This window comes from Monodelphis domestica, chromosome 1, assembly GCF_027887165.1.
Source record: "Monodelphis domestica isolate mMonDom1 chromosome 1, mMonDom1.pri, whole genome shotgun sequence".
NCBI lineage: Eukaryota > Metazoa > Chordata > Mammalia > Didelphimorphia > Didelphidae > Monodelphis > Monodelphis domestica.
In genome coordinates, this window is record NC_077227.1 from 703,235,542 (window position 1) to 703,262,437 (window position 26,896).

General features: G+C 42.2%; 1 protein-coding gene across 1 annotated transcript in view; it reads left to right on the forward strand.

The window, feature by feature from the left end:
* The first annotated feature begins 814 nt into the window (after positions 1–814).
* The window catches only part of JPH3 (junctophilin 3), a 203,253-nt gene continuing 177,171 nt past the window's right edge, over positions 815–26,896 (forward strand). The window contains exon 1 of the mRNA XM_001366161.4: positions 815–2,473. Coding sequence (XP_001366198.1) covers positions 2,092–2,473 — 382 coding nt within the window. The 5' untranslated portion in view covers positions 815–2,091. The remainder of the gene's footprint in view (positions 2,474–26,896) is intronic.

The window sequence follows — 26,896 nt, forward strand, 5'->3', positions numbered from 1 at the left end:
GATCGTTCTCTCATCCCCCAAATACAATACAAATACTAATTTTCATCCTTTAATTGCTGTTGGTTTTCCCGGAGAGCTGACTTCTGGGGCTTCCCTGGGATTTTATGATCCACGAAATTTTATTTTAAATTGGTCCCCAGATGGCTTGATCCGGTATTGTGTACAAAATCTCTTTAGGGGTTTGGGAAAGAGCAAACATCCCTCTAATATTTCTTAGTTTTTCTTTCGAAAGTGGGTGGGGATTACCTGTTGTCAGTCTTGGATGCCTGAGTGCATTGGGGAAATTCATTCTTGGATTAAAACAGACAAGTTAGCTCGTTCTTGAGATCGATTTAATTCCCGCCCCGCAACCCCCCCCCCCCTTTTTTACCAAAGGCTTGGAGGGGATGGGAAACGCTTCCTTCTTGTCAAAACTACTTGGAAACAAAGTTGACTGATTCTTTGTGTTTTGTCTCTTTAAGAGTCCACCACTGTGGCTTTGCACGTAGTAGGAGCTTAGTAGTAGCTCGACTTAAATTAGTCGAATTAAGGCAAAAAAAAAAAAAGATGGATAGCACAGCGTTCGTAGCCACTTGTAGTATTAGAACTAGGAATCATCCATTGACTGACAGTACAGCCATCCATCCCTGGGAGGTAAATAAGTCTAAGAGGGCTAAACTAAAGGGAATTTAAGGTGCGTATTGTAAATCTTCTGTTCTCTCTTTTATAAAGGAAGTCCCTCCCACTATACTGAGACTTTCAGCCTGTCCTTATGTGCATTCTGCTGAAGGCAAACCCGATGGCTTGTTTGTCTGAGATCTGCCTCTAGTCTCCAAGGCCCAGGTGGAGGGAGAGATCTCGCTTCTGGGAGGCTCTGTGTTATTGAGTTCCTGTCTCTTTAAATCCTAGTGGAGAGACTGGGGGCTGAGAGCGCTTTGGACCTAGCCCTCTCTAGAGGCAGGATTTTCATAAACATTAGGGAATCGGGGAGAAGAGGGAATGAGGGTCTTATTTCCAGGCCCGTCGGAAAACGGGGAGCCCCATCTTCTCTGATAGAGCTTCTCATCTTCCTCCCCTCCCGAACCTCAGGCACGCCTGAGCAGAGCCCGAGGCGCCGGAGCGCTTCCAAGGCAGCGATAGGAGCGGGTCGGCAGGCAGGCAGACCCGCCACGCGTGAGCTTTGCAGCTGGGGCGAGGCGAGGAGGGGTGGGGCGGGGGAGAGGGAGGCAGCTCCCACCCTCGCTGTCTTCTAGGGTGAGGGGCGTGAGTGCCTGTGTGTGTGCGCGCCCGTGTGCCAATGGGGCTGCGTGTGCGTGTGTGCGCCCTCGCGGGAGTGTGAGTGCGTGAGAGCGCGCGGCGGGCAGGCGGGCGGGCAGAGGGAGAGACACCCAGCCACTGACTGCTGCATTGCTGCTGAGCCACGACTTGCTCAGCCCCCAATATGCGGCCGTTGCTGCCGCTGCCACCACCGCCGCCGCCGCCGCCGCTGCTGCTGCTGAGAGGCCCGCGATCTGGTGGAGATCAGCAGCAGAGCGGCGGCTGCAGGTGGAGAGCAGCGCGGTGGGCTTGAGCCGGGTCGGGCTGTCTTCTCCCTCCCCTTCCCTTCTTCCCCTCCCCCCCTTGCTCCCCGGCCCCCCCCTCCCCCTTCCCGCCTGCCAGCCCGCCCGCCGCGGGTCCGCGCCAGGGATTGGCACCGGCTTCTCCCCGACCCTTATTTATGATGCTTTTTTTCTTGGGTGCTCTGCCTGTGATGGTTTTTAGGCGGAGCCGTTTGCACCAAAAACTGTAGCAACTGCTCCCCCTTCTCTCCCCCCTCCCCCCATCCCTTTCCTTCCCCTTCCCTCCTCCCCTCCGATACTGGATCAACAGCAGAAGAGGGACCGGTCGGGATCCGCGCAGATAGACAATGAATAATCGCAAGAAATTGACTTGAATTTCCCCGAAGCCGGCGTCGCCGCAGCTGGAGACGGCTCTCTTTTTTCTTCTTTTTCTTATATTTTCTTCTTTAAAGGCAGAGGGACCACAGAAAAACGATTTGTTTCTTGTACCTTGTTCCTTTCCCCCTCCTTTTCTTTTTCACCTTTTGGGGGATTTGCAAACCGAATTACATGCATGTCCAGTGGGGGTAGGTTTAATTTTGATGATGGAGGGTCCTACTGTGGAGGCTGGGAGGACGGCAAAGCGCACGGCCATGGGATCTGCACTGGCCCCAAAGGCCAAGGAGAATACACCGGCTCCTGGAGTCATGGCTTCGAGGTGCTGGGGGTCTACACCTGGCCCAGCGGCAACACGTACCAGGGCACCTGGGCGCAGGGCAAGCGTCATGGAATCGGCCTGGAGAGCAAGGGGAAGTGGCTGTACAAGGGAGAGTGGACGCACGGCTTTAAGGGACGCTACGGGGTCCGGGAGTGTACCGGCAACGGGGCCAAGTACGAAGGCACCTGGAGCAATGGATTACAGGATGGTTATGGGACTGAGACCTACTCGGATGGAGGTGGGTGCTGCGCCAGCCCGGAGTGCTTAAGGAGTGGGAGGAGGGTGGGCGAGGAGGGAGGCGGGAGTGCCGTTCTTTGCCCTGACAAGTGCTTTCTCCATGTCTCTTTCCTTCTGATTTGTTTTTATTTTCCTGTGTTTTTCGGTGTTCTTGTTGCTGCTGGTGCCTGCCGCCTTGGCGGCGGTGCTGTAGAGGCCCAGAGACACCCCAGGGAGGCTCCTGGCCCTCTCGCCACAGGTTGCTTGCTCCATATGTTCAGTGGGGGTGCAGTGCGGTGGTGGTGCCTGGTGCCCCTCACCGACTGTGTCCAGGAAGCCAAGGGGCTGGGGGTGGGGTGGTGGTGGTGGTTTTCACCTCGTGGTTTAGAGCTGAGCGGAGAGGGGGAAGAGATGCCGGTGTTCACTGCACCATCATAAACTAGAAGGCAAAGTGGCAGTCTGAAGGGAAGGTGGAGAGGCCCTTACAGCAAGACTACCGGGCTGAGGTTTTGCCTTGTGCCCTCCCAAGTTAGGGGGCCTACTGGTGGGCCATGCCGGCAGCTGAGTGAAGGTTCTGGGGTTCCTAGCCCCTTCCCTTCTCCACCAGCCTCCCCATCCTTTGGTACAGGATCCTTGTTTTCAGGCCTGAGCTTAGCATTCCAATGTCTGGGCTCAGGGATTGGATTCTTGGTTTCATGTGCTTTCCAAGGGCCCTTTCTAGTTTGGAATCAACCCTGAAAAAAAATGTCACTGAGAAATTTAGAATGCTGTAGTGGAGGGGTGGGGAAGGGAAGGGAGCAATCCCAGAAAATAACCCAGGCCAATAAACTTCTAGGGGGTTGGACCTAGGCTAATACTGTCAGACCGGGCAGCCTGTGAGGCCCACTGGAGCTCTGATTGAAGTACTTGCATCAATTTTCGCCAGGAGTTTGGGGAATCTTTCTTTATCTTATTTCCAAGATGCTTTCAGCCTAGAGTAGTTCTGTGAACTAGAGACTGTTAATGGCTGTTGGTGTCTGAGATGTGTTCACTCCTTGCATGTCTCCATGCTCTGCCACTCTTAATATCCTCCCTAAGTTACATCCCAGGCAGACCGAGTGGTTATTGTTTGGGACAAAACAAATCTTGGAAGAGAGTTTCCAAGCTCCTGACTCAGTTTTGAGCTAAGATGAAGTGCAGGTAGTGGTTTGTGGAAGCAGCATGTCTATTTGATAGGCAGGAGAGGAGCGATTGCAGTGATTGTATGTTTCTTCCTTGGAGTGATGGGGTGGATCATGGAAGGCCATTTAGCTTTTCTGGTTTGGTCTCAATTTGTTTTGGCCAATTGAAAAAAGCTTTAAACACCTGCTTGACAGTCACATATACAGAGGTGAGGTAGGGCCGGGAAGTGATGATTATTTTGGCTTATGCAACCAAAGGGAAGAGCTCATTATTAAACAAAGAGGAGGAGTCTGGTGCACTTAATTATATAATTCTCCTGCCTATCAAAACCCTGCCAACCCCTAATCACAGACCTTGCTTTTGGGGGTGGGTTTTACTTAAATAAAGAAGGGCCAAGCTGTGCCCTGATGGTGGGATTTTGAGGGAAAGAAGACGGGTTGTGGATTGCAAAAGCTTCCCCCAGTTCCTGGGCTATGTGTGTGTGTGTGTATGTGTGTGTTGGTGGTGGGGTGATGGGGCTTCAGCAGCAGGCGTATGTGGACGGGGGAAGCAGGCAGCTTGCACTTCCCAGCTGGCATGTACCCTGTGCAGCGGGAGGAGTTGTAACCCACAGGGCACCAGCTAGAGAGCATTGCAGGGACCCTTCCCCCAAAACAGAAAGCTTGGGAGGGCTACAGAGGCAACACAGGCCGGAAGTTCCCAATAGGCTTCGAGAAAAGCCAGCCTCTTTCTTAACTCTTCATGGGTCAGCTTTAACTGCGCTGGGAGGGAGAGAGAGAGAGAGACAAGCTTGGGAAAGATTAAGATCTCTTGTTTTAGCAAGAACCTCCAGAGCCTTTAGGGAGAATGATGTAACCCCATGAGTGAGGCATCATCTCCAGATAACTCTCCCTAGGGGCTAGAGATGAAGAATTTTGTGGGTAAGTTTTTATCCATCCTTTTAGGAAAAGCAAATGAGGTATAAGTAACTGATCCATGCTTGACACATACTGTTCAGGAAGTTTGGAGTTCAAAGTGTTAACATGAGAAACATTTCTTTCCTGTGGGGTCTCATAGGATTTCTTGCTCACATATTACCCAGAGCCCTACATTTCTAACCTGGATGTCGTTGAGCCCAGCTTAGGTTTTCACTATAAATTTTAAGGCAGAAAAAAAGAAGAAAAAAACATAGAACCTGTAGTCAAGAAGCCCTGGGTTTGAATATCAGCCCTGCCATTTACTAGCTGTGTGAGCTTGTACAAATTATTTCCCCCATGGATGTCAGCTTTCTTCCTTGTAAAACAGGGAGGTTGAACAAAATGATCTCTAAAGTTCTTTTCAGCTTTGTCTATAAGCCTTGGCTCTTTTCAGTTCTGCCCAATAAGAGCAGATGTAGTTGCTAGGACACCTGGTCAGAGCAGTTTTTTTTTTCCAAGCTGGTTCTGTTGTGTACATCTCCTTGAACTCTCTGCCCTAGAATAATAACCTCCAGATGTCTGGACCACTCAGCCTGAAAACTGAATTCCCCCCTCTCTCATTAGGAAGACAGTGACTATTGAAAATTATCTGCCAGTCAGTAATGCACCAATGCCATCAACTTCATCTCTAAGGGAGACTAGGAGAATCATGGTATCATAGTCTGCCAGAAATGTGAACTTCCTGTCCAAAGTAAACAAGGGTCCCTTGAACCTTTCAGTAATCAACTAGTGGTAAAGGATGGCATAGATAGAGCAGTGTTTGGAAAGCAGAATCCTAATGAATTAATGGTTTTGAAGCTAATCCTGCTTTTCCTTGCACATTAGCTAGAACATCAGGAAAGCTTCAACTCCAGCCCTGCTCCTAGTGCTGACTTGGGGAAACAGTGTTTTTCATAAATAATGCACAAATGGCTCATGTCCTTCGCATTTAGCTGGGATCTGTATGGAATCCATTTAAAGTGGAGACTTTGTGACCAGGCTTTTCTCCAGTCTCACTCTTTCCCAGGCAATGACACTCATTCCTTATTGATGTGAGATTGAGATGATATTCACTTGTAGACCATCACCAGGACTTGCTAGAGCCCCACAGAAACACACGGATCTTGATAGACATGCCACTCACATGAATTGCTGTAGAAATATAAACAGGTCCATTGCCTGTACATGGAGTCACCCAGGAAAAAACTCTCCTCTCCTCAAACCAACTCCTTGAATCTGCAATTCTTCTCCATTACCCTCTTATTTAACTAATTCCCCTTTTCCCCCTCCCATCTTCCTCCTCCTCTTCTCTTCCCAGCTCTCCTCTCCCTTTTCCTCTCCCATCCCCTCCTCTCTTTTCCCTTCTCCTCTCCCATCCCCTCCTTCCTTCCCAACTCCTCTATTCCCCTTCACTCCCCTTTCCCTTCTCCTCTCCTCTCCATCCTTCTTCTTTTTGTCCCTTTCTGTCTCATATACACACATACTTTTCACAGAAATACTGAATTTTCTCCATCCACTTGACCTCCATACCCTTCTCCTACAGTAAATATTTCCTCCTCAGTGCTTTGCCCACAGGAATATATCCCTCAGACCCAAAGACACCCCCAACAAATAAACTCACCCACACCTTGAAAAATGAGTCATCTCTCACACACATACACACTCCTTCTCCCCCTCCTCCTCCACACATACCCACATACATCTCTCTTTAATACACACATTCTATACACAGACTCAGATTACTCATCCCACACACACATCACACACACCCACAGTCAAAATTCAGATACACTTCAGGCACATGTGCACATTGATATGTGTGGCACACTCACATACTTGCACACACGGCACACACACACATGCACATGGACATACATGGACACACATGGACACACTTTCCACGCATAGATATTTTCCAATTTCATTAGCCAGATCATAGATACAGGAACTTTCATTCACTCATTAAGCTGTGTCTATTTCCAGAATATGTCCATGAAGACAAATGACTCCTATAAAAAAACTGTCCCTCTCTTTCAGAGCCATACTTAGTCTTTCTTTCAGCTCCACCTGTTAGAGCTCATTCTTTTATTTTTTTTTTACCTCTAACCTGTTTTAGAATTGATATTAAGTATTGGTTCCAAGGCAAAAGAATGGTAAGGGCTAGGTAATGGGGGTTAAGTGACTTGTCCAGGGTCACCCAGACACAAAGTGTCTGAGTCTAGATTTGAACCTAGGACCTTAATTCTAGGCTTGGCTCTATCTACTGAGCAAAACTCATTCTTTAAAGTCAAGTCAAGTGCTACCACTTGCAATAAGATTTCCTTGATCTCTCAAGTCAGTACTGGCCTCTTTTTTCTCAATATTCCCTAGAATTTTGCTTGCCCGTTTCATGTGGACTTAACATAATATTTTGTATTATAGTTATTTCTGTTTGTCATCTCACCCTCCTTGGCTGTACTCTCCAGGAGGGAGGAGACCTAAGCTGGTAAATGCCTAGCATAGAGCTCTGAACACAGCAGGTTCTTAATTCATGCTTGTGGTATAAATACAGATATAATGTCCTTGAGGAGGTCTTAAGTTACTAATGAAATTATGTGATTTGACTTCATTTAAAATTAATATTTGAACTGTTAATTTACTCTAAAGAATTTATACCACAACACTTCAGAAATTTTGTTGTTGTTCAATTACTTTTCAGTCACATCCAACTCTGGGTTTTCTTGGCAAAGATAATAGAGTGGTTGCTATTTCCTTTTTAGCTGAATTTTACAGAGATAAAATTGAGCCAAACTGGGTTAAGTGACTTAACCAGGGTCATGTAGCTAGTAAGTGTCTGAGGCCAGATGTAAACTCAGAAAGATGAGTCTTCCTGGCTTCCAGACTTCCTTGTATCCAATGAGCCACCTAGCTGCCCTTTGGAACTAGAATTGCAAAAGTATGAAACATTGGGGAAAATATTCATGAAATTGTAGGTTGCATTTGTCAAAGTCTAGTATCTGGAAGGAGGGAGGTGATAGTCACACTATGTCCCTTGGATTGTTCAGATCCCATGTATGGTGTTGTTTTTCGTTTGGGTGCCACAGTTGAATAGAGACATTGATGGTCTGGATGATGCCTAGAGGAGGGTGACAGGACTAAATTCATGTCCTATAAGAATCTGTGGAAGGAAATGGCGATACTTCACATATATAAAATATAACTTAGGGAGGAAATGTTTGCTCTCTTCAAGCATCTGAAGAAATAGATTTTTTTGGCTTGGTCTCACAGGTGAGAATTAGGACCCATGAGTGGAAGTTTACTGGGAGACAGATTTTAGGTAAATTTAAGGCAGAACTTCTTAACAATTAGAGAAGCCACAAAATGAACCACCTTGTTGGATAATGAGTCCTTTATTATTAGAATGTTTTAGTAGAGACTGGATAACTATTTGTCATGGATATTTTGGAAGGAATTAATATTTTGGATAGGGGGTAGACCAGATACAATACTTGTTATCATTCAGTCATGACCCAGTATAGGATTTTGGGAAAGATAAGAGAATGTTTTGCCATTTCCTTTTCCAAGTCATTTTACAGATTAAAAAAAAAAAGATAGGGTTAAGTGACTTGTTCAGGATCTCACAGCTAGTAAGTGTCTCAGGCTAGATTTGTACCCTGGAAGATGAATCTTCCTGACTTTAGGTCCAACATTCTATCCACTGAGCCACTTAGTGGCCTAGATACAATAATACAATACAATAAACATTTCTTTTTTTTTTAAACCCTTACCTTCCGTCTTGGAGTCAATACTGTGCATTGGCTCCAAGGCAGAAGAGTGGCAAGGGCTAGGCAATGGGGGTCAAGTGACTTGCCCAGGGTCACACAGCTGGGAAGTGTCTGAGGCCAGATTTGAACCTAGGACCTCCCATCTCTAGGCCTGGCTCTCAATCCACTGAGCTATCCAGCTACCCCCACAATAAACATTTCTTAAGCACCTTTCACATGCCAGGCACTATGCTAAGTGCTGAAGATACAAAGAAGAAAAAGAAAGTCACTCTGCCTTCAAGAAACTTACATTCTAATAGGGAGGTGAGGAAGAAAACACAAAAAAGATGATGAAAAGAGGAAGAGAAACTGCAGAACACCTTTCAAGCCCTTTTCATATTTGACCTGTGATTTATATTTTAAAAAATCATAATGTCCAATTTCTGAAGGGACATATCAAGTTGTATAGACACTGCCAATGAGAGCTCATTTTAGAAAGGAAAAGAAGGAAACTCCCACAATCAAAGATATGGGTGAGTTCTAGAAGATTGCCTTTCAGCAGCTTTTTAAAGAAAAGAAAGAAAAAGTAGGGGGGAAAAGATAGGTAAAAGTCAAGGAAAAGAAACTGAGTAACTATCTTTTAGTTACCAATTATAGCAGAAAAGTTATTTTAAAAAACCACTCTTCACCCCAACTGAACTGTAGAGCTGTTTTCCATCCTTTACATTATGAAGCCTCTGGCAGCCTGATGAAGTATACAAAGAATGGGCATCCTCTTAAAAGAGCTTACCTATTCAAAGAGTGACTAACTCTGATGTTGACAATTAACCTAGCTAACCCTAGGACAAGCACAGCTCAATCTTCTTTACCCTCTCCAGGGAGACCAAGCTAATGAAGTGAAAGGTTTGGTGGGGAGAGAATCCGGAAACATTTAGAAATAACAACAAAAGTTTTATTTTCCTACCTCTCATAACCTTTTGGTTTCTAAGCTAAAAAAAGAAAAGGAAAAGGAAAAATATGTTGTCAAATTCTCCATTCTTCTTGCTTCAATGAAACCTGTCACCCCGAAGTGACAGGAAAGATTGAGAAAGGAACAATTTTTCCCCATTTTACACCTGTAAATAACACAAGCATGCCATAGTAATTTTGTGAGTAAATAAAATTCTATATGATGGCAAATATAAAGATCATGAGGGCAGGAGCTTTGTCGTTTTTTCTTTTGAATCCTCAGTGGCCTTGCACAGTATCTTAACATAGCAGATACTTAATCAAATGTTTCAGCTTAGTTGAATGAAAGGGAGTGGGTGGTATGCTTTAAAGCAAACTAGCTTCATGACACAGTAGAAAGAGCTCTGGAACTACGGTTGGAGGATAGGGGATCAAATCCCAGCTCTGTCACTCACTATCCATGTAACTTTAGGCAAATTATTTCCCTCCCCTGGATCGCATTTCTTTCTCTTCAAAATAACTGGATGAGACGAATTAATTTCCAAGATCCTTTCCAGCTTTAAGTTCCATGATCAAATACTTGGTTTAGTAGTTAGAATATTGGGCCTGGAGTCAGGAAGACTATAGTTCAAATCCTGCCACAGATAGTCATTTAACCTATGTCAGCTCGTTTTTCTCATCAGTAAAATGGGGATAATAATGGTATCTAACATTTTAAAGTGCTATATAAATCCTAAATCCCAAGTTCCTAAAAAAAAACAAAGTGACCTGAGACCTGCGAAGAGGACTGTAAAAATAAATATCACATGTACTTCATTTCCCCCAATCATTTTTTTCCTCATAAATATCTGCAATGGATATTTCCATGGATTCAGAATTTTCAGAGTTAAATCCCTAAGATCAATTCTTTCCATCTCCAAAATACTGTCAGCAACATACTGTCGCTCAATCGGTTCAGGACCTTGGAGAGTGGTCACCAGTTCTTTCCAGGGTTTCTATGAAATGTATTCCTTTCTTTTCAATGACCTAATAGCTCAAGCCTTCAGACTTCTTAGGGTCTTCTCTTAAAGCTAAAGCTCAAAGTTGCAGGAGAGAATAGCTGAGAAGTTACTCAACCTATACACTTGAGAATCAGAAAAATATACTCTTCTGTCATGTCAGAGTTTGGGGCTAATGAGACTTTACTGCTACAAGAAATTTCATGACGTATTTGCTCATTTTAGTTTTTCATCATTTTTGGTTCTAGCATTGAAGGAATGTTTTAGTGGTGGATCCAAGCAATCTTATCAGGAATCATAAAGACTGCTTTGAAGGTTGAGAATGATCTCTGCCTTTGGGTATGTGTATTCAGTTATCATAGCCAACTGTAGTTGGAATTTTGACTGTGTAACCAAAGGTTAGTATTGGACCTAATTGACTTTGTCCATAGCAGCTAATAAGATGGAGTATTCACCATAGCTTAATTGATTGTTACTATAAACAATATTAATAGTAGGAATTGTTAACCCTGTGTGCCGCTCTGATCTCATGAGAATTCTGCTACCTAAGAGGATTTAAAGGAAAGGAGAACTTTCCTCAATGTTCCCCTAACAAGATCAGCAAAACCTGAAAAATGTAATTCTTTTAAAGAATCATGTTGTGGTTTCCTGATCAGGGATTCTGTTTAGTTGCTAACTGGAGGCTCTTTCTCTTGAATGACATTTTGTTGAGGTGTTTTTTCATGAATAAGATGTGTTTTTCTGAATATTGCTGATAATATAGTAAGAATGATATGACGAATATTTGGAAAGTATTTTTACTTATGTTTTTGTTGCTTCTTTGTATCCTCAGCACTTAGCACTGTGCCTGGCACATAGTAGGCACTTATAAACAATAGTTCTGTTTGATTGATTGATATCATTCTATTTTGTCCTCAGAACTGTTCAAATATATCTGTTTGGTCCTCAGAATGACATTATGAAAAGTTAAAGTGTTTTGGTCTCCATTTTATAGATGAGGAGATGGAGGCCCACAAAGGTGAAGTGATTTGTTTATAGTCAGATAACTGGTAAAGGAAAGAGCTGGAACTTGACCTCAGTTCTTCTGTCTGAATTTTTGGCTCTTTCCACTATATCACTGTCTCTTAAAACTGATGTCTTTGGGGGTGGGTGGGTATCTAGTTGGCTCAGTGGATTGAGATTCAGTTCTAGAGTTGGGAGGTCCTGCATTCAAATCTTGCCTCAGACATTTCCTAGCAGTATGACCCTGAGCATGTCACTTAACCTCAGTTGCCTAGCCCTTACTATTCTTCTGCCTTGGAACCAATACACTGTATTGATTCTAAGAGAGAAAGTAAGGGTTTTCAAAAATCTAATGTCTAGAGGTAGCTAGGTGACTCATTGGATAAAGAGCCAAGCCTAGAGATGGGAAATCCTGCATTCAAATCTGGCCTCAGATGCTTTCTCTGTGTGACCCTGGGCAAATCCTAGCCTTAACCATGTAAGGATTTTTATTTTAAGGGAAAAAAAAACAACTAATGTCCAAGATGATGTTTGGAGGGGTTTTCTGTGGATTCTCTTATCTATACCTTCCCACATTTCTATTGGCAGTGAAAATGCACCTTAGTTGTGCTTTTGATTCAGAATATAACATTTTAAAAAGAGAGTAGAGTGATGGGGGGAGAAAGTGAGATGTGAGGCTTCTCAGTAGGATTAGAATTTCAGAACTGCAGTTTGTTGTTCACATGCCTTGTTTGGAAAATGACTTTATATGCTCATGTAAGAACATGCCAGAAAACACTTATGTAGAGTCTCTTCTGGACAAGAAAGGCCAGTAGATCTCTTTGTTTTGTTTTATCTTGTCTTTTTGATCCCGATGAGTGGATTTAGTCAGTCATTAACCAAAAAAAAAAAAAACCTAACATGTGACCCACTCTAGTCTAGGTGCTCTAGGGGAGGCACACACACACATAAACCAGAAGACACAGCTCCTTCCTTTCCAGAGTTTACACTCTTGAAGGAGACTGCGAATCCATATACCTTGAACCACACCAGATATTAAGAGAGAAGGGAAGGGCAGAAGTGCCTACAATGTGCCAGGCATTGTGTTAAGAGCTTAACAAATGTTCTCATTTGATCCTAACAACAACCCTGGAATGTAGGTGCTCTTATGATCCCTATTTTATATTTGAGGAAACTGAGACAGATAGGGGTTAAGTGACTGGCTGGGGTTACACAGCTAGTATATTTCTGAGCTGAATTTGAACTCAGGTTTTTCTGATTCTAGGTCAGAGGAAGGAAAAGTTACTATAGGCTGGAGTGGGACCTTCTGGGAAGATAGACCTGGAACTAAACTTTAAAGAATGGATCACACTTGGGTTCATAGACGGGAAGAGAGAGAAGGATAATATCTTGAATAAAGACTCACAATTGGTTAGACTAGGTGTGCTAAGGGGATAAATGAGTGGTAGAGTCTAGGTAGAGCAGAGGGTTTGTATAGGCAAAGAATAGGAGAGAAGGCTGCAGATGAAGTTGGAGGCCAGGCTGTGCCCCTCCCTTGATTCTCTGAAGCCTTTTCTCTAACGATCTCTCATGGGAGAGTACTCATTTCCCAAGAGGGTGAAGTGCCCACTAAAGAAGAAAAACTACCCAGGAAGCTCTCTGGTGTTTGGTAATAATTACGTCTTGCTCATTAGGCTTTAGTCAGTAGATACTTTAATGGGCTGGAGCTGGGATCATTTTACAGGCAGAGAGAAGCACATCTTTGGGCTAAAAGGACGTTAGGTTTGATGCCATCCATTTTTTTTTATTTTTGAGAGGGAGGCAATTCAAGCAGTCAAGGAGGATAGGAGGACTTTCTGGGGTTTCCCATGGTCCTGCCAATGTCTCCAGTGTTTGTATATAGTGGAAATAGATTACCTTGTGGTACATCTCTTTATGGGTTATCCATGGCAAACTTAAAATCCTAGGGAGAATTTCTCTTCCTTACTCATCGTGACGTGTGTGTGTGTGTGTGTGTGTGTGTGTGTGTGTGTGTGTACACACATGTGTATGTTTGGGGGGAAGGGGTAATATGTGTGTTTGTGTGTTTATGTGCCTGTGTGTTTTCAAGAAATGCAAATTAATTAAAATATACATTTAAGGAAAACATATGTAGGAAGGAAATCTTCTGAAAAAAGTCTCTTCGGATATCTTCTAAATCTTAGTGTGAATGGTTTTTTAATCAGAATAGAATGGTTACAACTGGTAAATACCTTAGGACAGAATGCCAGAGCTGGAAGGGATTTTGGGACCTAGAATATCAGCACCCATAGGGCTCTCAGAACAAGGAATATCGGGGCTTGAAGGGACTTTAGAACATAGATTATCAGGTCTAGAAAGGACCTTTGAACACAGAAGGTTAGGATTGGAGGGAACTCTGGGAAGATGGATTATCAGATCCAGAAAAGTCCTCAAGATGTAGAATGTCAGACCTGGAAGGAACCTCTAGAACATGGATTATTAGGGTGGAAGGGCATTTAGGACATAGAATGCCAGAGCTGGAAGAAACTCTTAGAATATGGATTTTTGGGGCTTGAAGGGAGCTAAGAACATAGAATATCAGCCCTGGAAGGCACTCAAGAAACATGGATTGGCAGAACTAGAAAGGATCTTTGAACACAGAGTTTCTAAGTTAGGGCACATTGGAACAGATAATGTTAGAGCTGAAAGAAACCCTGAAACAGAGAATATCTGACCTGAGAAGGACCTCTGAAATCATCTAGTCCAATCATATCATTTGGAAAGTGAAGCCCAGAAGAGGCTTACCTAGCCCACACTGAAAGAGTGGCAGAATCGTACTTGAACCCTGCTCTCCTGACTCGTGCTCTGTGAGACTGTGACTACACATGCTATTTAGGTTATCCTGCAGTGGTGTGAACAAACATCTGAGTTTGTGTCTTATTTTGTGGCTTGACTGTTGCTGGGTACCCTTGGGAGTAAATTCATTAGTTACCCACTATAGAATGGAGCATATTTATAGCAGAGGTCAGTGTTCCGGGATGGTTCGAACAGCCCCCCAGTAGTGAGCCAGCCAGAAGTACCTGCTGAGTGTTCACAGGTGCAGAGCGTTGGCTAGGATTCTGAGAAAGAACAGAAGGTGCTTACAAACCAAAACACTGACTGGCAACATGGGATAGCACTGAGCCCTGGGCTGGGGCTCAGGAGACCTCGGCACTATATCTGGCACCATCATGGATTCCCCAAGCGCCTATGCACCTGTTCTCTGATCTTCTCAGCTTCAGTCTCCTCATCTGTGAAAGGGGCTGAACAGAGCCTTCAAGAGCAAGGCTGGGAGGGTTAATGAGATCCTCTTTCAAAGTATGGTTGGAAATAAGGTATTAGATAGCAACATTTCTTCCTATCACAGAGGGTTGTACTCTGGAAGTTTTGTTCCAAGTTGGGTCCCAAGTTCCAAGGAAAAGAATATGTTTCTGCCTAAACTTGTGGCATTTGAGCATTTGGGGGATGTGCTGGCCCTCAGATGAGTTGTGGCATGGTCATTCCACCAGAAATGTGTCTGGGGCCAAGAATCCTGCATCCAAATTCTGGCTCCAACTGCATGGACATGAATAGAAAAGTCATTTTACATCTCTGAACCTCATTTTCCCCATTAGTAAAATGGGGACAATAATACCTCCCTCAGAGGGTTGCAGTAAGGAAAATGTTTTATAATCCTAAAAGAATTGCAAGAGAGAGGGCAGCCTAGCCCAGTGGATAAGATGCTGACCTCAGAGTCAGGAAGTCCTAACTGTGAAAACTACTGGCTTGGTGACCTTGAGCAAATCATTTAATAGACAACTCTTGAAGACTAAATTGCAGGACAGGCATTCATTTCCATTGGTAGAGGGAATTCTTTTTTTTTTTTAAATAAAAAACAACCCTTACCTTCCATCTTAGAATCAATACTGTGTATTGGTTCCAAGACAGAAGAGTGGTAAGGGCTAGGCAATGGGGGTTAAGTGACTTGCCCAGGGTCACACAGCTGAAAATGTCTAAGGTCAGATTTGAACCCAAGACCTCCCGTCCACTGAGTCACCCAGCTGCCCCCTGGTAGAGGGAATTCTTCTATGAGTTCCCTAGATGGATGAAATAACATCTGATAATTTTTTAAAAACCATGTAAATGTAAGTTAATTGATTTCAGCTATGTGGGCATACCCTTCTCCATTACAGATTGCAACCCTAAACTCTTAGCATAATGACTGACACAGAAAGAGCACTTAATTAAAAATGTTTGACTTGACTAGTGTAGCCAGTCAAAAGATCTGAGTTCCAGTTTTGACTCTCTCTAACTAGTGGTAAAAAATTGGTGAGATCCTTTAATGTCTTTCACTTTCTTTAACTGTAAACTAAAAGAAATTTAGCAGTTCACTTTTGAGGTCTCTTACAATCCCAAACATTTTATGATTCTGAGATTTCCTGACCCATATATGCTTTTGGTAGATTGTCTGTTTGAGTTATTTTGGGTGGGAAAAGAAATCATCACATGGTAGCCAGTCTTTTGTTAATCAATATTTCCTAGAACAAGCATCATTGAATCATAAATTTTGGAGCTGGAGAATACTTTTTGAGATCATTTAGTCCAAACTCTCCATTTTACTTTTGAGGAAACTGAGGTCTATGGGGGTATGTTTGCTTGTTTGTTGTCTCTCTCATTAGATCATAAGCTCCTCAAGGACAGGGACTTTCTTTATGCCTCTTTTTATATCCCTAGCATTTAGCATTATGCTGGGTGTGTAGTAAGCTCTTAATGAATGTTTATTCATTGATTGAAAGCGACTACCTTGAAGGAAGCTAAATGGTCCAGTGATTGAAAGCCAGACCTAGAGATGGGAGGTCTGGGATTCAAGTCTGGCCTCATATACTTCCTAGCTGTATGACCCTGGGCAAGTCACTTAACCCCCACTGCCTAGCCCTTACTGATTTCCTTCCTTGGAACCAATACACAGTATTGATTCTAAGATGGAAGGTAAGGGTTGGAAAAAAAAAAGTGACTTACCCAAAGTCACATTCCTAGTATGTGAGATTCAAATATGGGATTCAAACCCAAGTCTTCTGATTCTAGACCAAGGGCTCTTGAGATGACAGCTCTTTCCAGCCTGATAGGATTAGCTAGAGCTTAGTCCTGAAGAGATTCTTTCAGATTTCCTATAATCAACTCTACAACATAGAGAAGTCTCCCCCCCCTCTCCCTTTCTGTTCTTTCTCCCTTCCTCTCTTCCTTGGATATTTTCCATTAAAAGCCCCCAAACAGATGGTTATATATATATATTTTTTTTTTTGGGGGGGGGGAATGGTTTCTACCTGAGCCTCTTATTCTCTCACTCAGATCTCGTCAGGGCCATCAGTTTGGGGAAATGAACATAGCCTGTGTCTTTCGGCTCTCATTCTCATGGAACTGAAAGTGTTGACCCAACAATAGGGTGTGATCTGGGTTAGCAGACATGGGGAAATTTAAATCCAAGTGGGAACCAAGGAAGAAATGTATGATTCAAAAAGCATTTATTAAGCATTAAGCACCTGCTAGGCTAAAACAATCCTTTACTGAGACAGGCGGGGATAAATATTTATATAGATAAGTATATACAAAATATGTATGGAATAAATATGATGTCATTTGAGGGTAGGAGAAAAAAGCAGTAGTGACACATACACTTATTCATAGAGATAATGGTTCTCCTTTCCTAGGCAGATAACCTGTCAGATCTCAGAGGGTGTGGACAGACCCTCATTCATTAGGCAAAGTAGACAGAACAGGAAGATTTGAATTCAAAACATACAAAGACATTTGCTAGATATCTGACTCTGGGCAAGTCACTTAACATCTGGCTGCCTCAGTTTCCTCCTCCATAAGATGGATATACTTAATAACACTTACTTCCCAGGATCATTTTAAGTATCAAAGGAAATGATATTTGTAAAGTGTTTTGCAAACTTTAAAGTGCAGTATAAATGTTAGCTATTATTTACAAATATCAGTATGTCTACTTTAGAGGGATTTCAGAATAGAATTCCTCAACTTGAGGTTTAATAAGTGAAAGAGGGCTAAGAATACTGGAATACCAAAGTTCTGAATAGCTACAAGTCAGGTATTCCTTCCTTCCTTCCTTCCTTCTCTCCTACTCCTCCAGTTTTCTTCCCTTCTTTTCTCTCTCTTTCCTTTTGTCCATTCTTTGCAAGAATCTGGGAATCTCAGAATTGAAAGAGATTTTAGAAGACATCTAGTTTATTCTCTACTTGAATCCCCATCTCTTCCTTTCTCCCTTTACCTATTTTCTCTTTCCTTACTAGTACTTGAGATCAACAATAAACAATTATATTCAACCAGTATTTATTGAGGGCAGCTAGGGAGCCCAGTTCTGGTCCTGGAATCAGAAATCTTCTTGAGTTCAAATATGACCTTAGACACTGGCTATGTGAACCTGGGCAAGTCACTTTGCTTCAATTTCCTCATCTGTAAAATGAACTGGAAAATCAAATGGCAAACCATTCCAATATGTTTGCCAAGAAAGTCCTAAATGGGGTCACAAAGAGTCAGTTATGCCTGAAATGACTGGACAACAACAATATTACTGAACCTTTACTCTTCTCTTTCTGTTGAAACACTACTCTATCTGAACCAGATAACAGATTTGATCATCTAGATGGATTGTATGTTAAAGATGAGTGATGGTGTTAAGAAGAAAACTAGAGATGCAAAGCTTCAAACATTGGTGATCTCACAGAGGAGGTGGGATTGTTTGCAAAATAAACTTTTAATAAAGTTTTGATAGTTTAAAACTGCATTAAGACTTTTAGGACATCCCATATAGGGTTGTTTCTTTTCTTTTTTGGATGAGGGGAGAGACGAAGGAGATGGAAGCAGGTAGAGGGGGTAATTTGGGGAACTACCTGGGATGAGGGTCATAATAAAAGAAAGACCAATGTACTAGACCCCAACCAACCTAAAAAAGGACTAAAACTGTTAATCCATGAATTTCTGCTCATGAACCTGAAAAGGATGGACAGTTGATTGCCTTTTTTGGGGAATCCCCCTCTATTATTGTATCTCAAGTTTTATTGACAGGGTTCAACAAAGTTTATCTTGGTTGCTTTACTTTCAAATAACAGCACCCAGGGGAAAATTGGCACTCATTCTCAGGGTTAGGTCTTCTTTATTGAAAATGTGGGCTGGTTGTCAGAAGGCACAAGGGCTGTGGGGTGGGCCCCCTGATTGTTTTCCTTGGGGAAGGCGGGCTGGGCTCCTTAGCCCTTGGCCTTGACTGCCCTTCCCTGGTAGACAGGGGCCAGGTGGAATCCCCACTGTGAAGATGCAATTCTTTATTCTTGCTGAATCATCTGTAATGAGCTTGTTGTCCTTTGGCTCTTACCATCTGCCTAGAAGGGAGGAAGTCTGGGAAGTCAGGAGGCCCCTGATTGACCTGCCTGAGTAACCTTGGGGCTGTCTCAGGCTGCCATGTTAGGTAATGAGGGTGGCAAGAATCAGCCTGGTGTCATGGAGAGCTGGTTTGTAGTCTCAAATCTGCTCTTAACTAGCAAGCTTGTTGACCTATAGTGAGGAATTTGGAAGCATAACTGGGCCTATAGACAGGCAGAAAGATGGACAGATTGTTCCCAGAAGAGCCAAAGAGGCTGATCTTCATTTTAGAACAAGACTCTGTTGGTACAGCCCTTCCTTATGCACTTTCAGCAGGCTCCAAAAAGGCTTCTGAGGGCCTCATAGGAAAACTTGAGGTTCAGAAACTGTTAGTGGGTAGACTTATCACCTCTTTAATGTTTATGCCACCCTAGAAGAACCCCAGACTTAGCCCCAGAGACTCAGAAGCACCCAATGAAATTCTCAAGGGACCTCCTTGCTTTTTTTTTAATCTTCCCTTTGATCTAGGAAAAAAAAGCCCATTCAGATTTTTCTGAGACCCAGTAATTCATCTTCCCTCCAGGTCCCCTGTACCAGTCTTGAAAAAGGTTTCTCACATTGGCTGACAAAGATTTGGGAGTCAGTGTTCTGATTAGACATTCTTCCCTAACAATTAGGATTACTGGTTCCTGCCTTTAAACAGGGGCAGAGAATTCATGTGCAAATCTCTGAGCTGTCTAATATTAATACCTCTGGACCCAAAGCTACCCACACCCATAAGGCGATGAGAATAGCTACAAATAAATCTTATAGTAGGATCAGAGACTTACTCCTAGTAGAGTCCTACTTGCTGAGTCACCAGCTTCCTGGCCCCCGTCCCTGCCTGCCTTCAGGAACTTAAGGTTGCCCTTTTATGGTCTTGACTGACCACCTCAGATGTCAGCCTTCTCCCCCCTCTCATTATGCCTAGGGTATCTGTCAGGATCTTGATGCTTATTTGGACTCCTGCTTTGGGAACCCTCCTACTCAACCTGTCTTGTGGCTAGTGAATACCATGGAGGAGTGAAACTCTGTGGACCAATCTCTGGAAAGAAGGAAGTTGGAATGGATGTTTTTTAAGTTCCTTTCATTATTCTATGATACTTTGAAGTCAGACAGATGTTTCATGTTCTTGAGTCTTTCACCAATTTGTCTGTCCTCCCCCATCCTTCTTTCTCTCCCATTTGGATCCTCTGAATGGATATACAGTGGAAGGGTTAAACATGGTGGTTGGTTGGAGTGGCTCACATACCCATTGAAGGGTCTCTGCGGTAGACTTTTCAGTGAGTTGAAGCTGCAGAGCGTGCTGACCGTGTTGTAATTTGGGACAGCCTTGGGTGAAGGTATAGCCTGTAGACCCCCTTGATTATGGTTATTAGAGTTCTGTGGTAATGATTGTGCTGCCACATGTATAGAGAAGGTGACAAAGACCTTGCCTGAATTAATAGCAGGCTATTTCTCCAATTTTGTAAGGTATAATTAATCCCAGTAAGTTTTTAATGAAGGCAAGTTTGGGCCATTTGACCCTACTAGGAATAGGAAATCTTATTGAGTCCTCTGTAAGCTGGATCTTTTTAATGATTATTAATGATTAATGATTTTTAATGATTATTATCAGATAGGGCTAGGAAATGCCAATCAGATCCTGGTTCAGAGAACTTCACAAAGAGGAAGACAGACTTGGATTTGTAAAGAATCTCAGAGGGTACTTAGTCTATCTGGTACCAGGACTGATCTGAACTGGAATCCCCTTGATAACCTCCTTGTCTCTGCTTGGAAACTTGGAGGGAATTTTCATTGTCTCCAGAGACAGCCCAGTCCATTTAAGGACAGTTCTGATTGTGAAAAAGTGGTTTTTTAAAAAAAAAGGTTCAAGTCTAAATCTGCCTTTTTTTTTTTTGCATTAGAACAATATCCCATTTGATGCCTGAGGTCACGGCTTTCTAAAAGGCTCAGTTCATTTTCTTTTAAACTCAAAGTCTATGACCCCATGGATGTAGATATCCCCACTAGTCATAGATGGTAAACCATTCATCCCTGAGCATCTTTGTTGAATTGGTATTTTGCCCAACATCCTAGGAACTTTTCTTGCTTTAACTTGATGCTATGAGCATATCAGTTGACCACTCAGGACCATATTTAAACCTTCCAAGGTATCCCAAACACTCTCAGAGATTCAAATGGGAGAAAAATAAAGATGTTAGAGAATCTTGAACCTTAAGACACAAGCTTGCCAGAGACTCAAATACATGAAGTCTGACCTCTTAGAATCATAGACTATCAAATGGATCAAATAAAACATAGAGTCTAATTTCCTTCTTTCGGGGGGATGATCACCAGAGATCCAATTCTCCATGGTATTCACTAGCCACAACAAGGTACCTTATCCCTCATTTTTACCATGTGACTACTGCATCTTTCTATAGAGTTTGGTGTCTGAGGATTTAGTATAGTATAAAAAGCACTGACTTTGGAATCAGAGCATCTCTCTGGGTTTCAAATCTTGCCTCTGATGCTGACTACCTGTGTGACCTTAGGCAAGTGACTTAATTTTCCTGGACTTTAACTTCTTTATCTGTTAAATAAAGGGGTTGTCCTCTGAGGTTCTCTTCAGTACCTTGCTTTGTTCATTCATTCATGACATTCTTTCCTCTGCTTCTCCTTTGTAATCCCTTGTTAATAATGTGTTACAGCTTACTCATTTCTACCATGCTCTTCTCCATTGTTTTCTGTGTTACTCATTTTAAATAATTTGCATACCATAGTGTTCCATGTCTGGTAGCCACACAACAAGAATATTGGAATTAAGAAGATGAGTCTTTTATTCAAGAGAATTTTGTAATTTCCCAGTCCATTCTGCTTTTCCTCCTCTTGTTCAGTTCTGATCCTAACCCATTATTCATTTGAGGTATCTGACCAAGATTTATATATATAAATATATAATAGACTTTTTGCTCAACTGCATATCATAGTCCAAACAACATTCTTGATCCACTTGGTTTTGCCTGGGTGAATAAGAAAGGCCATTTTTTGAGTTATCAGGGATTTCATCCAGGAGAATCTGCATTGCTCCAGTCATCATGCAGTTATCATAATGGCACCCACAAAAAGGGACCTCTAGATCAAGAGTTATTAGTGTGTTTTTTTTTGTCTTTTGTTTTTGCCTCATGGAGCCCTTTGACAGTCTGGAGAAGCCTGTAGACCTCTTCTCAGAAGAATGACATTAAAAAAATTCATAATTGAGGAAATGCTAAATTTTAAAGCATGAATTAAAATTCATGAGATTGCAATGGAAACCAATTATATCAAAATATAGTAATCACCATTTTAAAAAGACAATCACAGACCAATCCTTCTTGGATTAGGCTCAAGGTACATTGATTAAGATTAGAAATCACTGAAACCAGTTTTTTAATTTATCTACCTCCATTGAGCTCTTGTTACTTCATTGAGGTTGGAGTTGGGAGATACATGCAGTCAGAACACTTCTAGTCCTGGTAACATCATTTACTAATTGTATGATTTGGGGGAAGTTAATTCTCTGAGACTCATTTTTCTTATTTGTAAAGTGAGAACAACACTTGCCTTGCTAACCTGTCCTCTTTTGTGAGGATCATAAAAGATAAAGTATGTAAAGTTCTTTGTACTACTTTATATATTTCAGGCATATGTATATACACACACCATCCACACATATGTATATTCTTCATTCAGAAAAGGGCTCATCTGGGCAGCTTGTTTGGCCTTCCTTTGATTGAATCCTAACTAGATTGCTTCTCACTGTATTTTCTTAGGTTTCACACAGTGCAGTTTTAATTGAGTCAAAAAGCAGGACTTTGCTTCTTTTCCATTGATAATAGAGACGTAGACCAGTGTAGTCCTATTAAGGAAGGATTTATATGATTTTCCATTTAAAATGGACCTTAACTATAGAATCAGAACCACAGAATTTCAGTTATAAGGAGTTCAACTTTTGCCTAACCTATTCCCCCCCAAAAGCCCCCCCACACACACACAAATAACTGAGAAGTGGCCATCTAATCTTTGCTTCACCATCTCCTGAGAGGCAGCCCATTTACTTTTGGACAGCTCTAGGAAGTTTTTCTTGACTTTTTCCCCCTCATACAACCTCAATTTGCCTTTTTTTAAAAACTAATAGCATTTTTTTCTGGTTCTACCCAGTCAAGCCAAACAGAACAAATTGAATCTCTCTTTCTCATGATAATTTTATTTCTACTGTAAATTTCATCATTTTTCTTTCCTTCATTCCTTATTCCCTTCCACAAGCCTCCCTCCCCTTCTCTTCTTCCCTTTCCCCCTCTCTCATAGTTTATTGATACATTTCATTTTTACATATAGTTATTTCCCAAAATGCTCCTCACCCTCACTCCTGAGTGAACCTTCCCTTCCAACAACAAAAGTTAGACAAAATCAACCCATATAGGGACTATACTCGACAGCAGTTGTAACATCCTATACTTATAGTCTGCTGCTTTTTAGATACTCAAATAAAATCATTAAGTACCCCAACTGTTCTCTTTTGCAGGTTAAACATAACTATTTCATTTAATACTTTATTATCTCCAGTGAAGGAAGATTTTGACAACATGGTTGCATTCTGTCCCACATCTTTTTTTCTTTTTCCATATTATTAATTTTTGTAAGTGAATAATCTTATAAAATCAAAACCTCAAAATGTTCCCCATCTTCTGAAGAGCTAGATATACTTTGCTGCAACAGCAGAAATCTATAGGACTGCTGTCAGCATTGCCAAACACCATTTTTCTTGTACCCATTTTGTGGATTATTTATTAATTCTAATTAAATTCCTTGAAGAGCCAGTTTTCAATTAAGAATTGAGCTTTTTAAAAAAAAAATTTAACCCTTACCTTCCATCTTAAAATCAATACTGTGTGTTAGTTCCAAGGCAGAAGAGCGGTAAGGGCTAGGCAATGGGGGTTAAGTGACTTGCCCAGGGTCACACAGCTAGGAAGTGTCTGAGACCAGTTTTGAACCTAGGACCTCTCATCTCTAGGTCTGGTTCTCAATTCACTGAGCTACCCAGATGCCCTCCAGTAGAACTTTAAAAAAAGCCAAGACTTACTTATTTTCTATCCTTCCCGTGAATCCATGACTTCACAAATATGAGTACTATGGCCATTGTTGGCCCATTACAATTCCTCTTTACCTTTTCCTCTGGTGTGTTTCTTGTTCATGTTCTGAAGTGAAAGAGACTATCTTGGGAACTGATTAGTTCTGCAATCACAACATCTTCAAACAGACTGGATGATCACTTGTTGGGGAGGTAGTGTAGGGGATTCTTGTTCAGGTACAAGTTGGACTAGGTGGCCTTTGATGTCCTTTTTGCTTTGGGATTCTGTGATTTTATAAAAATGTCTCCTTGTAAATTCTTCATAGAAGTTCTCCCTTGGGTATGCACAAAAGACATGACACTACTAACCTCATAGTGTATTTTCTGTGCCTTCATTCAGAAGAGTTTGGGGAGTTGCTATGTTAGTGTGGCTTTATCTGTTTAAGAGATTGGGTAGTTCATGTAAGAAACTGTGCAATGTATCTGGAAGGAGCCTTAGTCTGTCTCTGCCTGCCTGCCTGCCTGCCAGTGTCTGTCTTTTCCTTCTTTCTCCCTCTCCCTCTCCCTCTCCCTCTCCCTCTCCCTCTCCTTCTCCCTCTCCTTTCCTCTCTCTCTCCCTCTCTCTCTCCCTCTCTCTCTCTCTCTTTCTCTCTGTCTCTGTCTCTCTCTCTCTCTGTCTCTCTCTCTCTCTCTCTGTCTCTCTCTCTGTCTCTCTCTCTGTCTCTCTCTGTCTCTCTCTCTCTGTCTCTCTGTCTCTCTCTCTCTCTCTCTGTCTCTCTCTCTCTCTCTCTCTCTCTCTCTCTCTCTCTCTCTCTCTCTCTCTCTCCATATATATGCACACATATATGGATTCGTCATCAGTTAAAGGGGGTGGAATGATGTAGGTTGGTGAAACCCAGTGGTGTGAGAAATCTTTCTAAAAACAACTAGAATTACCAATGAATATTGTTGAGTGTTGTCTTTAAGATCAAAGGAATTCTATCCCTAAGTATAGTCTTATCTGATCCACTCATAACTAATATATTCAAAATGTTCTGGGATCTATCTGTTTTATATTGGTGCATTTGCCAAAGGTGCCAATTCCCTTCAGAATAAAACCACACGACCTCTAACATACTTGGATCATGTAGAATTGGTCTGTTATCTATGATCTGATTTATTTATTTTTAAATTTTTTATTTTTTCTCTCTTTGTTCCTGATTTATTTTTCAAAGATTGGGATCCAGGCTGGTGGTGTAGTGAAGTGGGTGCACATCTTGTCTTGTAGCCTTCTTGTAGGAGAACATGTTCCATCTGTGGTTTTGCATGCTGTCAATAAACCCTGTGGTTAGCATAAAAAATTAATAAAAAATAAATTCTCTATAGAGCAGCTGTACAACACACTATAGACCTTCCAGTTGTGTTAATGTTTTAGGGGTATCAGTTGGAGCAAATGGCCTGTTTATGTATTGCACCTCACTCCTAGTACTATCCTAGGTAATTTCCTTTGAAGAGGGAATGTATATACATCTCTGGCTCTACCTATGGTAAATAACAAGTTACACTGGGCTAAGGAAATGTCTTTATCATCAGAAGCAATTTTCAAAAGTGTTAGGAGCTAATGTCGTGTAGCACCTCAACTTTTAAATGATATTGTCCGCCAGTAGAAAAATACGATTCAATTTATAGAATTTTGGTTTAAAAAAACAAAACAAAATGAGATCTCCCTATCTCACCCAGTACAGGGGCTACTCAGGGGTCTAATACCACTCTGATGGACAGAGGAGCTTTGATTTGCTCTCTTTTTGACTCTCTTTGCTCTCTGGTCTGGGTTGTTCTGCCTTAAGCAACTTGGTGCCCCCCACTGGCTCACCATATTCGTGTCTAACTTAATGTGGATACCAATTGGCTTAGCCTACTGCAGCTCAGAACTCCTGAGCTTGAGAGAGCCCCCAGGATTATAGGGCTGTTCCACTTCACCAGATTTATGGGCATTTTTTGAATTCTCTTGTGAAAAGAAGCACAACCAAAGTCTCTGGGGGTTGAGAAAACTGCCCCCCCACATCATTCCCACAATGCTATAGTATTTACCAGGCTCCAAGAAGTAGCTGTTCTTCCTAGTGAATGTTACCTGTTTCCTCACCCCTGATAGCATTTTCCATTAACTCTCGACTTCTTCAGAGACTAAGCCCTTATTGGCCTTTGGAACCTGATAAGTCCCCACCAGGGCCCCTCTTGATGATTTATTACTGGCATAAATAGCTTCTAAGAGCTCGGTTCAGAAAGTGTGATTCCAGGAAGCCAGTCCCCAGATGACAGAATGCTCTTTAGCATCCTTTTCTTGGTTTGGATTTCTGCTGCCTCTACTTCTCCTTTTCCATGCAGGGCTTGGAATAGGACTGAAGGATAGAGGGAGTCGATCTGGCGAGATAGCAGGGAAGTCAGGACTGACCAGGTGAAAGGTGGGGAGGGGAGAGGAATAAAAAGATGGTCTATGCTCAGTGAAGCCTGATTGACCATCTGGGCTAAAAATAGGAAAAAGGGGAAACCACAGTTTTCTCAACATTTCCTGAGCAGTTATAGGGGAAGAAATCTCCTGATTTCATTTGAGGAATATTCAAAAATAGTGGAAGAAATCCTCTGAATGAAACTGATCATCTCTTTCTCTCCTAGGCATAGCCAGGTATTGTTAATGCTTGATTAAGCATGAACTGGCACCAATAATCCAGATGCAGTGAATAATTGGAAAAATTGCTATTTAGCCTCATGCTGCTATTTTATAATTTTCCCCTCTGATAAATGAATCTTCCTTGTTAGGTCTCAGCTTAGGCTAATCCTAAAATAAGTGTATTTTCTTGAACATTCAGGTATAGGGAAGGAGATAGTAAAGACACATTGTCTGGGAAGCTGAGTGTGAGAAGTAGCATGGAGTTAGACTTGGTTTGAAAGCCACCTCAGGTGACACACATGTCATCTGTGTCCCTTTGGGCTACTCAGTGGTGTTAATTACCATCATTGTCATTGTGGAAGAGAGAATAAATAGTGTTTGATCTCCCTGGAAGGTACACTTGAACCACACTCTGGAGTGTTCAGTTAACTTCTTTTAGACAGATTATTCCTCAAGACTTAAGCTTTTGGTTTCACATCTAACCACCTCCTTCCAGAGTTCTTGGA